The sequence below is a fragment of the Balaenoptera musculus genome, chromosome 10 (assembly GCF_009873245.2).
Source record: "Balaenoptera musculus isolate JJ_BM4_2016_0621 chromosome 10, mBalMus1.pri.v3, whole genome shotgun sequence".
Taxonomy (NCBI): domain Eukaryota; kingdom Metazoa; phylum Chordata; class Mammalia; order Artiodactyla; family Balaenopteridae; genus Balaenoptera; species Balaenoptera musculus.
In genome coordinates, this window is record NC_045794.1 from 61,775,876 (window position 1) to 61,794,563 (window position 18,688).

The 18,688-nt window shown below is 36.2% G+C and overlaps 1 protein-coding gene across 4 annotated transcripts in view; it reads right to left on the reverse strand.

The window, feature by feature from the left end:
• Positions 1 to 9,147: 9,147 nt before the first annotated feature.
• NAP1L1 (nucleosome assembly protein 1 like 1) overlaps positions 9,148 to 18,688 on the reverse strand; it is a 36,214-nt gene continuing 26,673 nt past the window's right edge. For 2 of the 4 annotated variants that reach the window (XM_036865444.1, XM_036865445.1), the window contains 9 exons: positions 17,781 to 17,852; positions 16,821 to 16,960; positions 16,237 to 16,382; positions 16,124 to 16,143; positions 14,726 to 14,848; positions 13,937 to 13,966; positions 13,376 to 13,426; positions 12,281 to 12,352; positions 9,148 to 11,591 (listed from right to left, as the gene is read on the reverse strand). In XM_036865444.1, the coding sequence (XP_036721339.1) occupies positions 12,317 to 12,352; positions 13,376 to 13,426; positions 13,937 to 13,966; positions 14,726 to 14,848; positions 16,124 to 16,143; positions 16,237 to 16,382; positions 16,821 to 16,960; positions 17,781 to 17,852 (618 nt within the window). In that variant the 3' untranslated portion in view covers positions 9,148 to 11,591; positions 12,281 to 12,316. Of the gene's footprint in view, positions 11,592 to 12,280; positions 12,353 to 13,375; positions 13,427 to 13,606; positions 13,703 to 13,936; positions 13,967 to 14,725; positions 14,849 to 16,123; positions 16,144 to 16,236; positions 16,383 to 16,820; positions 16,961 to 17,780; positions 17,853 to 18,688 lie in introns of those variants that run through there. The other 2 variants (XM_036865442.1, XM_036865443.1) reach the window with 2 other exon arrangements.

The window sequence follows — 18,688 nt, forward strand, 5'->3', positions numbered from 1 at the left end:
TCAGAAGCAGGGATGGGAAGAGAAGGAAAGTGGGACACAGGCAGAGGATCAGCTTCCTCACAAGGAAGCTTCTGGCACAGGAGTTTTAAGGATCTGAATTTCAAACCTGGACCTCCAGGTACTTGTGAAGCTGTATATGGCAGGATAGTAGTGTGGGACATATTTTCATAGAACAAAACTTTAAAATATTTAATCACTGGCGTCTCCATTGCACTCTTACCCCAGGACGGCAAATGTTTAGAAGCATGCCTGCATTGCAAAAATCCTTTACTCTTTCCAGTACCCAATCCACAAATTGAGTCAAGAAATCCCATCGGTTATGCCTTCAAACCACATCTATATTCTGTCCATTTCTCTCCACTTCATCACCACCTTGATCATCTCTCCCCTGAAATACTGCCATGGCCTCCTAACTTTGCCTCCCTGATTCTACCCTTGTTGTCTTACCATCTATATTATAATCTATTTAAGACATCCCAATCACTGTCTTCAAGTCTTTGCTCAAATGTCATCTCAGTGAGGCCTTTCATAATCACTCTAAAACTGCAACCACCCAATTTCCCTTAATTTTTCCCATAGCATGTATTACCTCCTAACACAACTGAGTAATTTATAATGCCTATTGTTTATTTCTGTTCCCATTCCTAGAGAATGTCAGTTCTTCCAAGAGGTCAAAGATCATTGTTTTGATGTGTCCCAATCACCTAATACATTTCTTGGCACACAGAAGCTCAACATATGTAGAAATTTTAGGTTGACTCACAAGCCCACATCTGTCATAAAAAGATAATCAATGTCTTCAAATGCTTGACAGATTTTTCACAATGCATCCTACTTTTTAAAGTTTTCAAACTGTAACAAGAATTTATGAAAAGACTTCTAAAACTTGCCATACCAATACATGTATTTGGTAATAGTTTTTTTTTTAAACTAAGTCTATTTACTTTATTTTTGGCTGCGTTGGGTCCTTGTTGCCACGGTGCGCGGGGCTCCCACTGAGGTGGCTTCTCCCGTTGCGAGCATGGACTCTAGGCGCACGGGTTTCAGCAGCCGTGGCACTAGGGCTCAGTAGTTGTGGCTTGCAGACTCTAGAGTGCAAGCTCAGCAGCTGTGGCACACGGGCCCAGCTGCTCTGAGGCACGTGGGATTTTCCCAGACCAGGGATCGAACCCGTGTCCCCTGCATTGACAGGCGGATTCCCAACCACTGTGCCACCAGGGAAGCCCTGGTGATAGTTTTAAAAAACTGAATTAACTAGTGTACATGCTAGGCCTCTCTGAACTTTAAATGCTACTATAGTCTATAAATGCTATCTAAAATACATCCTACAAACCTTTCTTTTCCTGAGCAGCATGCAGCTTAATATTGAGAGGTATTTATACATCATCCTATTGCTTGCTAGTAAGAGTAATCAAAAAAAATAAGAAACAACACAGTAATGGACTGAATTGATAGCATTTTCTCTTAGTTGGCAGATACCTGCTTAGAAGTTCATTAATACTGGCTTAAAGACATTTAACAGAAGTTAGAAAGTTATAAAGTGTTTACTTTCATTTACAAGTTGATTACAAGATTATAAAACTTTTAATCTATAAACTTCCTAATTTGCAACATAAAGTAGAAACTCATGAAAAATATCATTATTAAAGATTTGGATAAAGTTCAAATGTCTTTTAAGAAATAGTTAAAAGCCAAGTAATCATGAAAATACAAGTCACCTTCATTAGTGCATAAAGGCCTGCGTTCAGACTGCAATTTAGACTTCTTAGCCATTCATCGCTTCATTTTTAAAAATTCTATTCAGTAAAAATATTTTATAAAGATTCTTATTTCCAAAACGCTGAGTTGAAAAGGTTAACAACTCTTCAATTGAATACAGAACTATTTTTCTTCGCAGATGCATCCCTCTAGCTGCCTTCCTTTTCGCCTAAAGTTGATGAACTATGCCTCCTAGTGACCAATTTGTATAACACAGCTTAGAGCAATTGAGAATAGTGAAGTGTTCAAAAAACGGCTGTTACAACCCATTTACAGATCAAGCTCTGTCAATCAGCTGTCTCTGTCCTTTCTATTGTGCCAACAGCCTAATTTTAGGTTCTCATTTCTCTCATTCATGCTCTTGTAATAGCCCAACCACTTGAATCCACACTAATACGCTGCACTGCTACCACTTCCATTCCTAAATTATGATAGAAAATTTTCAGTCTCCCCCCATTCATATAAGAGAACATCCCAACTCCTTACTCTAGCATGAAAAGCCCTCCACAGAATTGTAAAGCCCTACCTGCCCTTACAATTTAGACTCTCCTTCCACTCAACCCTAAGTGAGCTCGTCACTTATCTACTTTGTGTTTTTGCTTTTCCTAATCCTCAGTAACATTTCAGCAGGCAACACTGTACTGATACTCTGACTTCTGGGTCTTCAGGGATGGCAGTAGAGAAGCACCAGGTACTTCAGTGACTTGACAGTGGAAGCACTGGTAAACTTGTTTGCAGGTTTACTTTGAGCATTGCCCTGACAGATTAGCATTCAAGCCTCTGCCTTCCAGTAAGAGCCCATAAACACCTAATATCCTAAATCTACTTCTACTCAGACTAGGTAAATGCTCCTGTTGCTTGCAACTCAAATATCTGACGGATAGCCAGTGGGCAAATCTCTCCTTTTAAGGGACTAGAATACATGGGGAAACTCCCTCTTTTGCAGTCTTCTTTTACAACATAGCACACAGTCCGAGAACAGACTTCAGTTTGATCATTATTGATGCCTGCCAAAAAATGAATAAATCAGTAAATGAGCAAAGGCCTTTTTTAGGTGGTAGAGGAGGAAAAGTAAAAGCAGTGAGTATAGAGAATTCCTTCCAAAAATTCAAGGATAAAGGAGAACAGGTGGTATGATAAACTTGCTTGGGTGCTGCTGTAAATGGCAAGGTTACTTTAGAAGAGGAACTCAGGTTTCGAAGACCAAGGATTGGAGAGTGGAGGGTGCATCACAGATGACAGCTGACAGAGAACCAAGGAGCAAGAGAGATGGAATAAAAGAATTCTGTGGGGTGGCCAGGCCCAGAAAGATGGAGGAACACTTTTTACCAAAGATAGAACCCAGGAAACCTTTTTATGGCAAGCTTCCACACTGCCACTAAACCTATCAGGAAAAGCAAGGCCCCAGGTTAGAGGCAACAACAAAATCACCACACAACTCATGACTACAAACTATTTAACAATCAGCATCCTTTAACAGATCAGAAACTGGAACATTTAGCAGTTCTTGTGTCTAATGAGATTCTATTTACACTTTTGCTTAAGTCATTGTCTCAACTTCACCTGTGTATGCAGGGGTTCTGGGAAAGATTATCATGTAAGACAAAGCGAAAAACCCGGAAGATGGATAAGACTCCAGTCAGAACTCATCTTCAGGTTGTATTCCTAAATCACCTTTCTGGAACTGGTTTACGTATTTCTGAAATGCAGCTGTTTGCCTCCTGTTTTCCGGGATATCTTCAATCCTTTTCTAACCCTGAAGCTCTTCAGCATGCGTGGCTGATGTGGCTGTGACCCAGCCGTTGCTCTACCCAGGGTCTACTATATTAAGCAGCCCCCCTTTTGTGCTGAAAGCACAAATCATAAGCTCATCTCTGAAGATGGCTGGATGCCAGGAGTCTTTTGCCTCCTTCAGCCCCACCTGCTGCCTAAAACCTGCAAATAATGGGTCAGAGTGGCAGCAGCCATTTCAGACGATAAAGCAACTTTAAAGGTGGAAGCCATACGTCAAGGAAAACAAAGCAGAGGATGAAGCTCTCAGAGCAGGTGGGAGCACCGGCAGAGGCCGAAACAGCTGCCATCAAACACTGACTCCAACAAAGATCAGCTGGGCGGCCCTGTTATTTACCTTTGACCCTTACATGTCGAGAGGGAATAATTACCATTTTCAAACAAGTATTAAGATTAAATAAAACATTATTTCATTACCTTAAATGGCTGAATACATATTTGGGGTTTTTTTTTTTAATGCTGATTTAGATTTATAATGCAAAGTCCCACCTAGTCTGAAATACAAATAGTAGAGCAATGAAGCTTTCTTCTGAACCCCAAACTATGTAATATACCCAACCTTTGAAAAGAAATATGTACTTAATGGTCATCATATACTTACCATTTAAGGTTCTTTTACTAATCAAGCTTGACATTTTAATGACTCAGAGTGAGCTAATTATGGGTACATTTGGTAATCTCAATTGTCCAGATAAATTCAAATGATAAGATTCCAGTATGATAAAGTAAAACATTCTTTCTCCATAAACAGGCATACAATATATAATTTAACCTTTCCTGATGTTTCATTTTGGGAAACTACTGTAGCTTTTGTTTTATCAATACTGTTATAGCCAACTGTATTTTCCAAAGACAAACTGTGGCCACTACAAGATTCCAGTTCCTCTCCCCTTCCCCAAACTTTATAATTCCTCCAGCAGGATATAGAGTCCTCTCCCATTAAACCTTGGTGGGTTTGACTATAACCAATAGAGTACAGAAGTGATGACTTCCCAGGGTAGGATAAACCTTTGCATAATTCTTGGAACCCAGCCACCGTGCTGTGAAGCAAAGTCTAGGTAGCGTTCTAGCCCCAACCCAGCTGAAGTCTCAGCCAGCACTGACCACCTGTGTATGAAGAGCCTTCAGGTGAGTCTCGTCCCCATCCTTCAAAGTTGCCCCTAACGACGGTCAGTAGAGCAGAAATGAACTACCCAAGCACAGTTAGCAAAAATAAATCTTGTTGATGCTTTAAGTTTGGGGAGTAGCTTTTTTATGCAATACTAGGTAACTGCAACAACAACTGATTCAACTCTCCACATTACAGAACAATATACACAGTCCAGTTTTGTGGTTTTATTGGTTTTCTCAAAATAAGCAACTCAGTATGCAGAAATGTGACAACTACAAAGGAACTTGGAGCATCTTGGTTGACTCAGGAGATTGAACTAATGAGAATCAGTCACTTGTTACATGGCCCCATACAGTATCATGGCTGGTAAATTGGAAGGAGTCCAGATAAACCCTACTCCATCTACGCATTGGCTGTATAAAATTTCCTGTACAGCTACCATCTTCCTGTCCCCACACTGGAAACTAGAGAATCCAGCAGTGAACAAGCATTCCGAGAGTCCTTCTTGAACTGGCAAAACCAGTTCAGAACTAAAGAACCAAAAAAAAGTATGTGTTAGTTCAAAGAAAAAGAGACTGTGTTGAGCTAATAAGGTATGTGCACAAAAGACCCAGGAGAAGGAAGTGAAAGAAAAGACAGCCAAGCATAACTGAAACAGTACAAATGTAGGTTAAACAGGGCAGGTTGCTGATGTGCAAGTTGCTCTAAAGGTTCTAGGTCCACTCACCAAGCCAACTCAACAGCAAAAAGACAACCAGCCTAATCCAGGTCTAAAACCACCTCTGGCCTGAAGACTGACGTGTCTCACTGTCCACCCCTAGACGGTCCACCCACAATGTCCAGGGATCCAGGTTAATAAATGTTTGGGATGGAAAGGGATGGGCTAAGTAATGACAACTTGGAAGTTTTGGAGCATGAGGTATCTAAATACAGTCAAACTTCATTTAGTTTTACCCTAGATGATTTCTGGACTTCACAAAAGAAAATAAATCAGCATTTTTTTTTAAATGAAATCAGATTTTAAAGACTGATTTTAGGTAAGGGGGATAAATTATTCTTTTCTTCTATTTTTCTTCTCTCTTTATAAAAAACATCAAAAACCTTCAAAATGGGGGCATAGGTTTATATTTATTACCCAGTTTTAGTCTCAGGGTTCTTTTGTACACCAAGTAGGGACACCTCTTAGCCAGGAGCCATTTTGCCTTTAGAATCAACAACAAAAACAGAACAAAAAAACCCCAACTAATTCTGAAATTAACTGCCAGAATCTATTATAAAAGGTGATCCCAACCACAAATTCTAGGTTTTCTTATGTTTAGGAAGCATGTTTACTAATTGCTCATTACATATATCAGGTTCTAAGTACTCCTGAACTACTTCAAGAACTAATGTGTTCTCTCATCAGTGCCCACTACCATCTTTCACAAAACATCAAAATAATGAAGCTAAAAGAACAAGTGGTAGATGAACTCCAAAGCTTATATTTAACCATTCTACTATCCAATGTATCAACTATTTTATTTCCATATTCATTAAAAACAGATGGTAAGGGTCGTTTGTTTAGGGCTGCCAAAGTTTCAGTCTAAAATCTTTTCCACTTTTATTCGTGGTTTCTTATTCCTATAGAGCAACCTCACCTACAATTCCCAGCTGGATCAGCTACTACTAACCCCACCTGTTTGAAGGTAGTTACAAATATGTACTGGGGTTAGGCTAGAAAAAAAAATCCTATTGTGTTGGATTAACTTTGAAATATTCAGTGTGTACTCAGTTTTTAATATATTTCCTAAGTCTGTCACCTGAAAAGACCTAGAAATAATAAGTCACCTGAAAAGACCTAGAAATAATAACATCCCAGGAACAAGCAAACCAGTCACCTAGACTTGATTTCTAAGTACCACTCCCCATTAAAGGGAACCAGGGATCCTTGGGGAAATAAGTCAGTTTCAGAGCTGGTACAAAAAAGCCTAAGATGATCCCAGAAAATCTTTCTGAGCTATAAAGTATGCAAGAGCTCAAGTGATGCACGACACACCAAAAGCACACAGGAACCAATTTTAAAAGGATACCACTGATCAAATCTGAGATGACTGAAGCATCAAAATGAACTATGATTACACAGTAAAACTTCCTGATTTTGATTAATCATACTGTGATTCTATAAGAACGTCTTCCTACTGAAAAAATACAGCATTTAGAGGCTAAAAGGGCACAATGTCTCCAACTCTGTCAAGTAGTTTAGAAAAAAGATATATGCGTGAATATAGAATTATGTAGCAAAAACAATAAATGGTGATTTTGAGCAAAGAATGTACAGGAATTCTTCCAACTACTGTAATTTTAGAGTTAGAGAAAAGTTGCAATATCCATAAGGGCTTCCTTGAAAAAAGCAACCTGGAACTTAAGAGGATTCATTGCAGATAACCTTGAATCTATTATTTAAAAAACAAAAGAACCCAGAAACCTTCATCCATTACTTTGACACTCTACCCTACTTTTAGACTCCGCCTCTAACCAGCCGCAATGTTCTTACCTACGAATGGTTGACTTAGTCTTAATCATGTCTTACTTTAAAGTTATCTTCATGGAAAGGTCATCGTCACTTGAAAACCCCTTTAAAAGGACTTCTACAGCTAAGCCTTCCATGGCTTCACCCCTTATGTCATCCATTCTTTCACTGCCTTGAAAGTGCCATGGATTGTCCTACTTCAGGACCCTCATGGTGTGTTTCCTATAATACCTTCACCTGAACTGCTCTCTGCTCGGAGGCTCCATCCCTCACTACACAAATTCCTACTCATCCGTGAATTCCCAGCTAAAAGCTCTTATATGAGATTTGAGTATTCTGGCAGAAACTTTTACCACTCCATGAAAGTTTCTGAGCAACAACTGCTTAACTTCATTATGAATGAAAAAATGATGAGTATTAATACTACTAACTCTTGATATGAAATCTGTCCACTTTTGGCACTTTCATTTTTCAACACATCCCCAGTTCCTTCTTATTTTCAAACGTAAAATACATGAAGACCTAGCCTTTCTTAAGAACCGACAAAATAGCAGAAGTGGAAAGCAGCAGCAGCAGCAGACCTTCCACGAGCTCACCTACTGTGGCCTGGACCTCGACCCACCGCTGCACATATCCCAGGAGCAGCTAAGGCCGCTTCACGGCGCGCGAGGCAGTGGCGCGCGAGGCAGTGGCGGCGGCCGCACCGCCGCCTGCGAAGGAAGCCGCACTGGCTGCCGAAGCGCCTGCGCAAGGTCAGGTACGCAAGGTCAGGTACGCGGCACCGCCCAAGGAGAAGCCCGAGGTGGTCAACGCACCTGCGCAACATGATCATCCTGCCCGACATGACGCGAAGCATGGTGGGCGTCTAGTCTACAACGGCAAGACCTTCAACCAGGTGTAAATCACGCCTGCGATGATCGGGCACTACCGAGGCGAGTTCTCAGTCACCTAATAGCTAGCCCGTGAAGCACGGCCGGCACAGCACGGGGCCACCCACCCCTCCCGCTCCATCCGCCTCAAATAGCCTGCCGGCCAATGAAGACACAGACTTCTCCTTAAAAACAAAAAACACCCACACAGATGAAGAACTAAAAAGTACTGCTTTTAGCTAACACATCCCCGAGTTTCAAAATAATAAAACTCAAAATAAGAGATCTACAAAAGCTATAAACTCTCATTTCTCAATATGAAAATTAAGCAATTTGATTAACTTATTTCCTGCTGGCAATTTATTATTTCTAAATTGTTATGCTCCGTTTCTCATTTACTTCACACTTAAGAAAATTAGTCAATACCTCAATTTTTTAAAAAACGGAAAAACAAAGTATGGTATATAACGTCAAACGGAAGAAACACAAGATACAGCGTATATTGTATTTTTTGAAAATATAATTAACTGAATACAAGTTTTCTAATAAACATTTATCCTTAAATAAAGTAATTCCACACTCCAACAAAGATGTTCCCATTTCTCTGAAGTAATCCTTAATTAATCCAAAAACTTGGCTTTTTCTCCAAGTTATATTTTTAGCATCTGGATTTTTAAACCAGTATACAAAAATCACCACTATATAAGTTAATCTCAGTTAATTTCACCATTATCATTTACATTTACTTTTCAGCTATTAGAAACTTAGTGCTTTAAGTAGCAAACTACCTAAATTATAAACACGGATTTTCAAAACAAAATCCAGTTCACAATTACCAAGTATATATACAGTGCAGAAGATTAAAATCTACGTTAGCATATGATTTCTCCTTCCTAAGGTTCCTATAAAGAATGTATGTTTCTTCTAAACTATCCATTAATTCTGTACATTTAAATAACATTTGGCTTGATTTAAATAGTCAAAAATATAAAGGCTATAATTTTTATAAGACTCATAAAAAAGGACTCAAATTCTAAACCAAGCCCTAAAACCAAGAAAAGAATATTTGAATATTAAATAGTTTAATATTTCTGCATGGTACAATGAGGTTTTCACAATGATTCAGTTTTATTTTTATTTTCAATGATGGGAATGGCCTACAACTCAGATAACCCACAAATTCACACTGTCTTACAAGCAGCAGTAATATACAGGTAATTCAGTTATCTTAAGGGCCTTATCATACATCAACCAATACCATTAACCCGTTCACAGAATAATTAAAATGTTTCTATCAAAGCTAATGTGTCCTTTTAAGGTTTATGTGTTGTTATTAAATGTGTTAAAAAGGAAACAGAGGTAGAATCCCACGTTTTAAAGCACTACTCTGTAAGCCAATTCCACACAATTAAGACATTTTTATGTCACATAAATACTAATACTGCTTCAGTGAACTACATTAAATAACGTTGAGATCCATGTTAAACTAAAAACCAATCAATTTATGGAACTGTTGTTCTCTGCTTATAACCATATTTGAATAAAAAGATAGAAAAAAATTTAAGTATTACTTTACAGGTGATCATATGAGATTTTACCATTTCTAGAGAGAAACAGAGAACTTCTTGGTAGTCCCTGCCTGGGCTAGAGAATACTATAAACTGAAAATGTAAAGATGAAATTCAAAGGGCCTCAAAAACATCTATAGTTAACTCAGAGTATAATCTGTAGAACTAGGGAATCCCTTTCTGTCTAGTCTTCCAATAACAAACACAATTTAGTGGGGCTTGGGAGGTTGCTCTTAAAATGACACATTTTACAGGCCATCATGGCCTAAGCATTGAATAGCCTACTCAAAACATCTCTACTCTCCACTCTTCCAAAAAAAAAAGAAAAGTATATACTCATTCTTTTTTAAAAACCACCCAAAATATCACCAGTACATTTTATAAAATTAAATGCAATTTTATTAAGGATTTCAAATTACATGTCAAATTTCTAGAATGGAATAGAACCATTTTGAAACTGGAGAGATGGCATAGATGAACACTGATATCCCTTGAAACTCCAACTTTATTTAAAAAAACAATTCCTCTGCAAACCATATTCCCCCTTATATAACAAGACGAAATAGTATCTACCTCTTCACTTTGGCAACAGCTATTTCCTAAAGAAATGAAAAAAAAAAAAGTAGTGATTTTGCTACTTTTTTAAGCTCATTAAAAATGGGATTCTATCTTTAGGTTAAAAATTTTAAGTTCAGAAAAAGCTGTGTTCAGATGAACTATGGGTACAAAAGGAAAAAAAAAGTCACAGAATGTCTAATCAAAACAACCAAAATCATTTTGAAAATAAAGAGGAAAAACAGGTGTTTTCATGGCATTTTTCCCCCCTATAAGCTACTGCAACTGGTTAAGGATTTCCAGTAGTTAATTAAAATCTCAAGAGAGGAATGGATAGTACTATACAAAGAACACAATGTGTCTACATTCCAAGACCTTAATACTAAATTTTTAAAACAGAAGCTCTATCACCTCTAAAAAGGAACGCCGTGTAATTTTATTAATATAGCAGGAACTCTAAGGCCTTCCTATAATTACAACCCAATTAGTCCATCCTCACTGTCAAAGCTTTAAAGTTCATCCCCAAAAGTAACAGTAATTAGCCTGAGGTATTTTAAACGTGGCTCTACAGTCTCTAATTTAATGGCATTTCCCCCCTCTAAAAATGGTCTTATTTCTACTTTAGTCCCATGATATCTGCAGTATTTACTACAATATGGTCATAATTAAAAGAGTTGGAAAAAAAATTCTTGGACCTTTTCAAACAGTTGCTCGGCCATCCACTTCTATTAAAATAGGAGGCACACAAAGATCTGCAAGGGTTGCCTGACCGGATCCAGAATAAAGGTCCTTAATCTTTGTTTTCCAGTTTAACTATCACACCTTGGTATAAATAAAATGCTGAATATCACATACTTGTGGTACAAATAGGTCCAAACTTTTGAGTTTTTGATGAGACTGAGAAACATTTCATAAAATTTAACTTAATATGCCTTAACACATCTGTGAGGTAGTTAAGTAAACAGTACTACCCATTTTAATACATAGTAAAACAAAAGGCGTGGGTAAATGACACACATACTTTAAGGAATAAGAATTGGAATTAACTGTAGAGGCTTGGGGCCTTTTGTCTAGTTCTGACGAAAGGAAATAAAATTTACCCTTTTAATCTTTCTATTAAAAACATTAAATCATTTAAGATTTTGTTTTCTTTTTTTAATCCTCTCTCATTAGTAGATGTAGTACCTCTTCCAAAGTTGGCACCCTTTTCTTCAATAATGCGGTAAACTGGGTACATAATTTAAGCTAGGCCTCTGCTTCTACCTGAATTAGTACAAAATTAAGACATTATCTCTGGAGAACTAAAATTATATTTGACATTTTTATTTTAGGCTGCAAAAACAAAAACGAGCAAACAAACAACAAAAAACTTGAAATAGGCTTGTCAAATGATGTAAATTCATCCTTTCCAGGGAAGCAGAAGGTAGACCCTACCACAAAGAAAAGATGCTTAGTTAATGGAGGTTAAATTTAAAAAGTACAGTTAAAATAAAAATAATGAGACTTAACTTCTGAAAATACTAGGTTTTATTCACCTCCCTGTGGTAACCAATAACCATACTATTAGTTAATAAGATTTCTTTATAGTAACTGTCACCTGAAATACAAAAATCCATTAACAATCTAAGTTATCAGGTGTGGTCTTACTGGAAATTCTTAACCATATACTTGTCTTGACAAGTGTTGTTTTTTAAATGATGAATTGTCTTAGTATAAGTCACTGTATTTCTGTAACAAAGTAATGAAAGGCACAGCTAGTGCAAGCGAACTTAAACCCATTCAACTACCCGCTGAAAAAATACTTTGGTTCTTCAGGAAAAAAATTAGCAAGACAAAAAATCTGGTTCATTTCACAGTTCTGTTCATTTTCATAACTGTAATCTAATAGTTACAAGATAAAAATACTCCAGGAAGAACCAAATATGTAGCAATGAACAAACATGCGTGAGAGAATTTGTGCATTCAATGTATCTGGCAGAAAAACTAGTTAAAATGCTAAGTAGAACAAATTTGGTCTTTAAAATATCAGTTCCTTTCCTTTAAAAAAAAACTTGAGTCTACCAAGAAAATACAAAAACATAAGGCTGTAAGTAAATAATAGTTGTGTTTAGGCTATTACAGTGCAGGTTATCCTCAAGGCCACATACATCCTGCTTCACTGCTGCTTGCACTCTGCTGGGTTTTGATCCTTCTGTTAAAGGAAAACAACAAGTCAATCTATCTTTTTCTACCTGCTTCAGTTTATTTTTCAATAGTAGTTAACTATCTTAATTATCACATTATCTCACTGTTCTGTCAAAATTTCTGCCAAATTAAAAAAAATAAATGATGGCAAATTATTTATTCAAATATTACCAAGTCACAAAAATGCTAAAAAATAAAAGCCCCAATTTTACATTGTAGAATGAACTCCATAAAGTGAAACACATTAAGCTATAATCTGAAAATAGCCAAGCAATTTGTTAAGTCATATTACCAATTATTTTTGCCTTTTAATAGGTCAGTTATTCTAAAATACTAACTCCATTCATATTTAGCTGTTAACATCAATTCATACCTATTAGAATATTTGATTTTTTTAACTACCCTCTCTTACCTGCTCACTAGGTTAAAGTATCTTCTGGATATTTTTAAAGCATAAGCAAATGAATAAATACATTAAAGAGAAACCAGAAGTTCCAAATGAATTCTGATAACATACTAAGCATTCTGTGGGAGATAAAGTCCTTTACTAACCGTGATATGACAGCTTCCCAGGAATAAGAAACTGGGACTCTCAGATATGGAGCAAAGAGATGACTGGGAGAACCTAAGAGTATTGCTCCCCTATTCCTGTGCACTCCTGCATTCAGATGATTTAAAAACTGACCTATGTTTATAAGCTTTCCTTTGGGGAGAAAACAACCTAAAGAACACAAGCAATAAGTAATTTCAAGTGCTTCTAAAAAACAATTTAAAAAGAAATGCCCAAGATAATGTGCCATTAAAATAGAACCTAGGGTTATTTAGCCTGAAACTAGGAAAAATAAAGGTCAGAACCAAAAATAAACGTTTCTTAGGAAAGGTGCATTGAAATTACATGTACTATTGAAATGCCAGTGAGGAGAGATTTATTAAAGACTTTAATAGACTAAAATAAACTTTACATTCAGAAACACTAACTCATATTTAACCTGCCTTAAATTTAACAGAAAGCAGCACTAATTTTGCTCACCTTTGGGTCATAGTCTGGATCATTTTCCTCATCTCCTTCTTCTTCCCCTTCCTATATTAAAGTTCAAAATGCATCCATGAAGTAGGTACATAATAGGAAGAAACGGCTCATAATGTAGGGAGAATTTAATACAAGTTACTCTATAAGTCAACAGATTTTCATGATTACAGAGTTTGGTGACAATGCAATTTAATTTGAAAGCTTCTAATATGAAAAATTTCCCAACACAACTTGAGACATCCAGACAGGTTTTATTGAAAAGATTTACTGCAGCCAACGTTGGAAAAGTTTACTGCAGCTTTTGACTTCTTCAAAGAGCTGATAACCCTGCAGCAGAACAGAATTATTTGAAATAAAAAAAATGTTCTGAGTTTTGCAATTTATTTATTGAAACCTCATACATACATTGTTTGGCTGTAGAATTCTAAAACCATATTTTTTTCCAAAAACATTTTTATCCCGTATCACAGAGTAATGATTTATAGCAAAGGAATACATAAGTCACTCAATTTGCTTCTCAATGTGTTAAACAGAATTATTTGCTCATTTGGTAAACATTACCTCATCCGCTTCTTCACCTTCTTCATCATACTAAAAAAGGGAAAAAAGGATGACATTTGAATGAAGCTAACAAACATCTGAAAGTAGCATTTAGTTAATATCCACCATTGTATCCCCTAATATCTAAAGAGAGGAAAAAATACATTCCCTACAGTGACGGATTATAAATTAAAACAAGGACAATAGCTTCAGGAATCACCCAGCTCAGTGCCATTATCTAAACCTGACACTTTAAAAAATTAAAATAAAGAACACAGTACAATCATGGATGAAGTATGATCAGATAACTATGACTGTAAATATTACTTGCCTGTACAAAAAGGACCTAAAGGCTATGTGAATGATTGCCATTTAACAAGAAAGATATCCAAAATATTTGAGAGCAGCCTAATTTTACCTTAATCGTTACTTAATATTCCTATGGATAAAAATTCCATGCTTCCTAATAAAGATTTTTATCAGTAGTAGAAAATGTACAGGGTTACGTTTTGTTTGGTCAAAGACGTGTAATGGATTTACAACACTAACCCAACATAGTAAAGTTTTACTACTTCAGAGAAAGTAGCCTTCCTAATAGCAGGAAAATAAAAACTACAATAAATGAACCCGAAGATCCTAAAAGGACCTACTTAATTCAAGGAAGTTATCTAAAAGGACATAAGTAATCAGCCTAATTTGAATTATTCTGTCTTGCTTTTTAACAATTGCATCTATTCATTAAACCTCTCACCGATTCTGACTATCACACCCTCACCAAACGATTTCACTGCTGGATTCAAATTCACTCACATCATCATCATCATCTTCAATAGCTTCTCCAGTAAAGTATAACACTGATCTTGGGATTATGCGCTCACGTAAAAAGTGACCAATTTCAAAGTCCGCAGCAAGGATAGCTTCAGCATCATCATCCTGTTAAAGAAAAATAAAAGCACATAATTTAATAACTTATTTAATTTGGCATATGTGAGACTTGGATTTAAATAATATGCAGAAACTCTCAACTTCACTTTTAACTTTAAACTTTTAAAATTATCTTACATGTGCATGATCAAATAGTCTCTACATATGCCCTAGGTTTACAGGTTTTTAATAAAAAGAAAATAAGTTAGCAGGCCAGTATACATACTGGTTATTGCTTAAGCTTTCTCTAGCGTAAAAGTTACAAAAGCAACTTTGCTATATGACAACTTTCTTTTTAAAATATTAATTACTGAAAACACCAACTGGAATAACAGTAAGAATCTCACACTTTTCTAAGTAACATTATGTATATGGCACATAAGACCAGAGAAGATCATTTCACACTTCCTAAAAGACAGTATCCAAGCCTCTGTGTAATGCCAAATGAGATGTTGTCCTACTTGATAAAGACTAAGTCAATCTAAGATTTCTACTTAATGGCAAAGTACAGCACAGAAATGCTGTTGATATTATTCAAAATTAAAATTATTCCATGATACTAAAGTTCTAGTTCTGTGATACTAAACACTGAGTAACTATTCTGTGAATTCCTGAATGTTTATTTTGACTCATCAACATAATCCACTCTAACAACAACAACAATAAAACACCAAAGGGTCGTGGGGGAAGACTCTGAAGGAAAGAATTCTAATCACAGGCAGAGGTGTTCTATCCGTAACTCAAGATTGTTTTGCTACCATCAATATTTCGTAACAGACTTAAGCCAAATTCAAAACAGACCTAGCCTACCTTGCCTGTGTAGATTTCTTTAAGGCAGTTCCTCATTCCTGGCTGTGTGCCAGGCATATTTCACAGTTTTCGGCTATATGACCACATATATAAAACCAAATTTCCATCGGAATAAAAACCACACAAAGAACTCTAAGCAGAATGTGGTTAGTGTTTAGTAAATAGTATAAATGATTTAATACATTCTATTTTCAATAAGGAAGAAAACTAGTTTTGAAAACTTGAATCCCTCACAGAAGTATTTGCAAGTCTCAGAAGAAAGGACTATCTTTAGCCTTTCACCATTTCTCAGTAGAGGCACCAAAAGCATTTTAAATGGAGTAATTTTTCACACGCGTAAAGGTCTTCCTCTATGCATTGCAAGCCTCAGAACAAAATACTAGTAGCAACTATTCTACTCCATACATTTAAGAACCAGTCCTTTAATTTCATATTTAGTAAACAATTCAACAAATAAATAACAATTCAGCTTACCAGATCTCCACTCTCAGGAACTGCAAAATTGAGAAAAGAAATTCAAATGAATAAAAAGTAAACAAAGCTTACAATAAAACCACCATAAATACCCAAAGTAAAACACTATTTACCTTCAGGAGGGGCAAAAAAATTAAAGAAAGAGTCATTAGAAACTGTTTTGGTCACAGTACGAACTGTCCCACGTCCCTTGTGTTTCTGCTTCTTCTTAATGGTTTTCAAAGTGACATTCTTCCCTTTTTTCCAATCTATCTGGCACCTTCCAAAACAAAGGGGAGAGATGGTCTATCACAATTAACACATTACTTTCAATTGCTAGGAAAGCTGAGATTTTTCTAATTAAATGTTCTATTTAATTTCAAATTTAGAGGGGAAATTTGTGCTGCTTTTTGTAGCAGTACAAAGAGAAAATTTTTATTTCTAAACAAACTTTTTCAATAAATATATTTACAATTACCACAAACTCACAATATAATAAATTTAAATGTACACTCCTTTGGAAAAATATCTGTAATAGTCTATGGAGAATTCTAGGAAAATGAATAAGCCTTTCTCAGAAAACATTTTACTGAAATGTTTGGAGATAAATATGTATGTATGTACTAAGCAGACACACTAGAAAATACCAAATATCACAAATCATAAGTAAAGCAAAAACAGATATAACATTCTGTTAAAGTAATAAAATTAAACTTACCCTGTACAACCCATAATTTCTGGTCCATCAAAAGAAAAAGGATCAGAATCATCTGGTTCTGACCTCATCCTATATGTCTTTGTCAACACTTCATTTGTGAAATATTCATTGGGTTCAAAGTGAAATTCTAAGACAAAACTCTTAAAAAAAAAGAAAAAGCATAAAAAGTAATTAAATTCCTACATGATAAATTTCAATGCTTCAGTAAATAAAGCTTAATCTATGATTTCTATAAACATATAAAATCTTAAGTGACAAAGTCCTACTCTGGGAAAGAAAGGGTCATATAAATCCCAAAGTATCTTAAAAGCAAAATGTGGCACAAAATAAACTGAATAAAACTTAGTTCAGCTAACACTACTATTTAGTAACATGTTTATGACATAGGTTAGGTACAGCTGAATAAACTGACCAACCCCCCACCCCCCCATCGCCACAGAGAGGACTTTAAACCTTAGACTAGAACCTAGCTTGACAGAGAAAAAGCCCAACCTTATCACATGTAATATAAGAACTAATAGCCTACAGAGCCTTTGCCCATGCTTTACATAATACTGATGGTTTTGGAGAGAAGCCGTTGGCTGATCTTTCATAATGGGGAAGTGGGAGCCCTCTAACATCTTCTGTTTTATTTAATTCCCAGACACATGTCTTTTAATACAGAATAAGCATTTTGTTATTCATGTTCCTTTGCTATTATTTTTATATACATTCTTAATCTAGGATCAAAAATTGACTATATTTCAAAAATAGTTTACATTCAGAGGGAGGAAAAGGAATAAATACTGCATCACAACTGTCAACGTCCAAACATTTATTTCCTACCATCAATTAAGTATCAGTTTTAATTTCTTCCCACTCCCATGTCTAACCGTTGAATGTCACCTTTCTTTAGAAAGTTCCATTTATCTACTTGTAAACAGTTGTTACAAAATTGAAAATATTTCAAAATTCTTTTACCATAGGCTGACCAGCATCTGAGAATTTCACTTTAATATCTTTCAAGTGCTTCAGAATAGGTTCATCATGTTCCTTCAAATTAAAAAAAAAATTAAAATGAGTATCTGAATGGCATTAAGACTAGTGTTCTGTTATTGGACTAAGCACTTAACTGACAGACATTTTATTGTTCAGTTTTATGTACGATTATGAACCATAAAGACTTAATTCTCCAGGTTATGCCTTATACTGAAGCTAGTTTACTTAGTTCTACCTTCTATCACCACTGGCTGAAAAAAGGTGACTAAATAGAGAACTACATCATTATATAGACTGAATGGGCTGAAAAGTTCAAAACCAAGTCTAAATAATTCATGTTTGCTTTAAGAATGTTTCCAGATCTGGACTTCCCTGGCGGTCCAGTGGCTAAGGCTCTGTGCTTCCACTGGAGGGGGCAAGGGCTCGATCCCTGGTCGGGGAACTAAATATGCATATACCACGCATGTCATGTGGTGCAGCCAAAAATATTAAAAGAAAAAAAAAAAGTTTCCCCGATCATAATTGCTGCCTTTTCCAGATGCTTGTTCCTTTTCTACTTTGCTAAAAAGTAGAAATGCAGTAAGCAGTCATTGTTTTGAGACAGTTTCTTTTTCTTGACATTAACATCCAACAATCACAATACAAGGTAACAAGTACTACAATCCAGATGACAGGGGATCAAGAAATGATTCAGATTAGGAGAGGCAAAGTTTCCCAGAGAAGGTGACATCTGTTGTCAGTTTCCCAGGGAAAATGACAATTGTTAAAATAGGTAAATATTGGGCTTCCCTGGTGGCGCAGTGGTTGAGAATCCGCCTGCCAATGCAGGGGACACGGGTTCGAGCCCTGGTCTGGGAGGATCCCACGTGCCGCAGAGCAGCTGGGCCCAT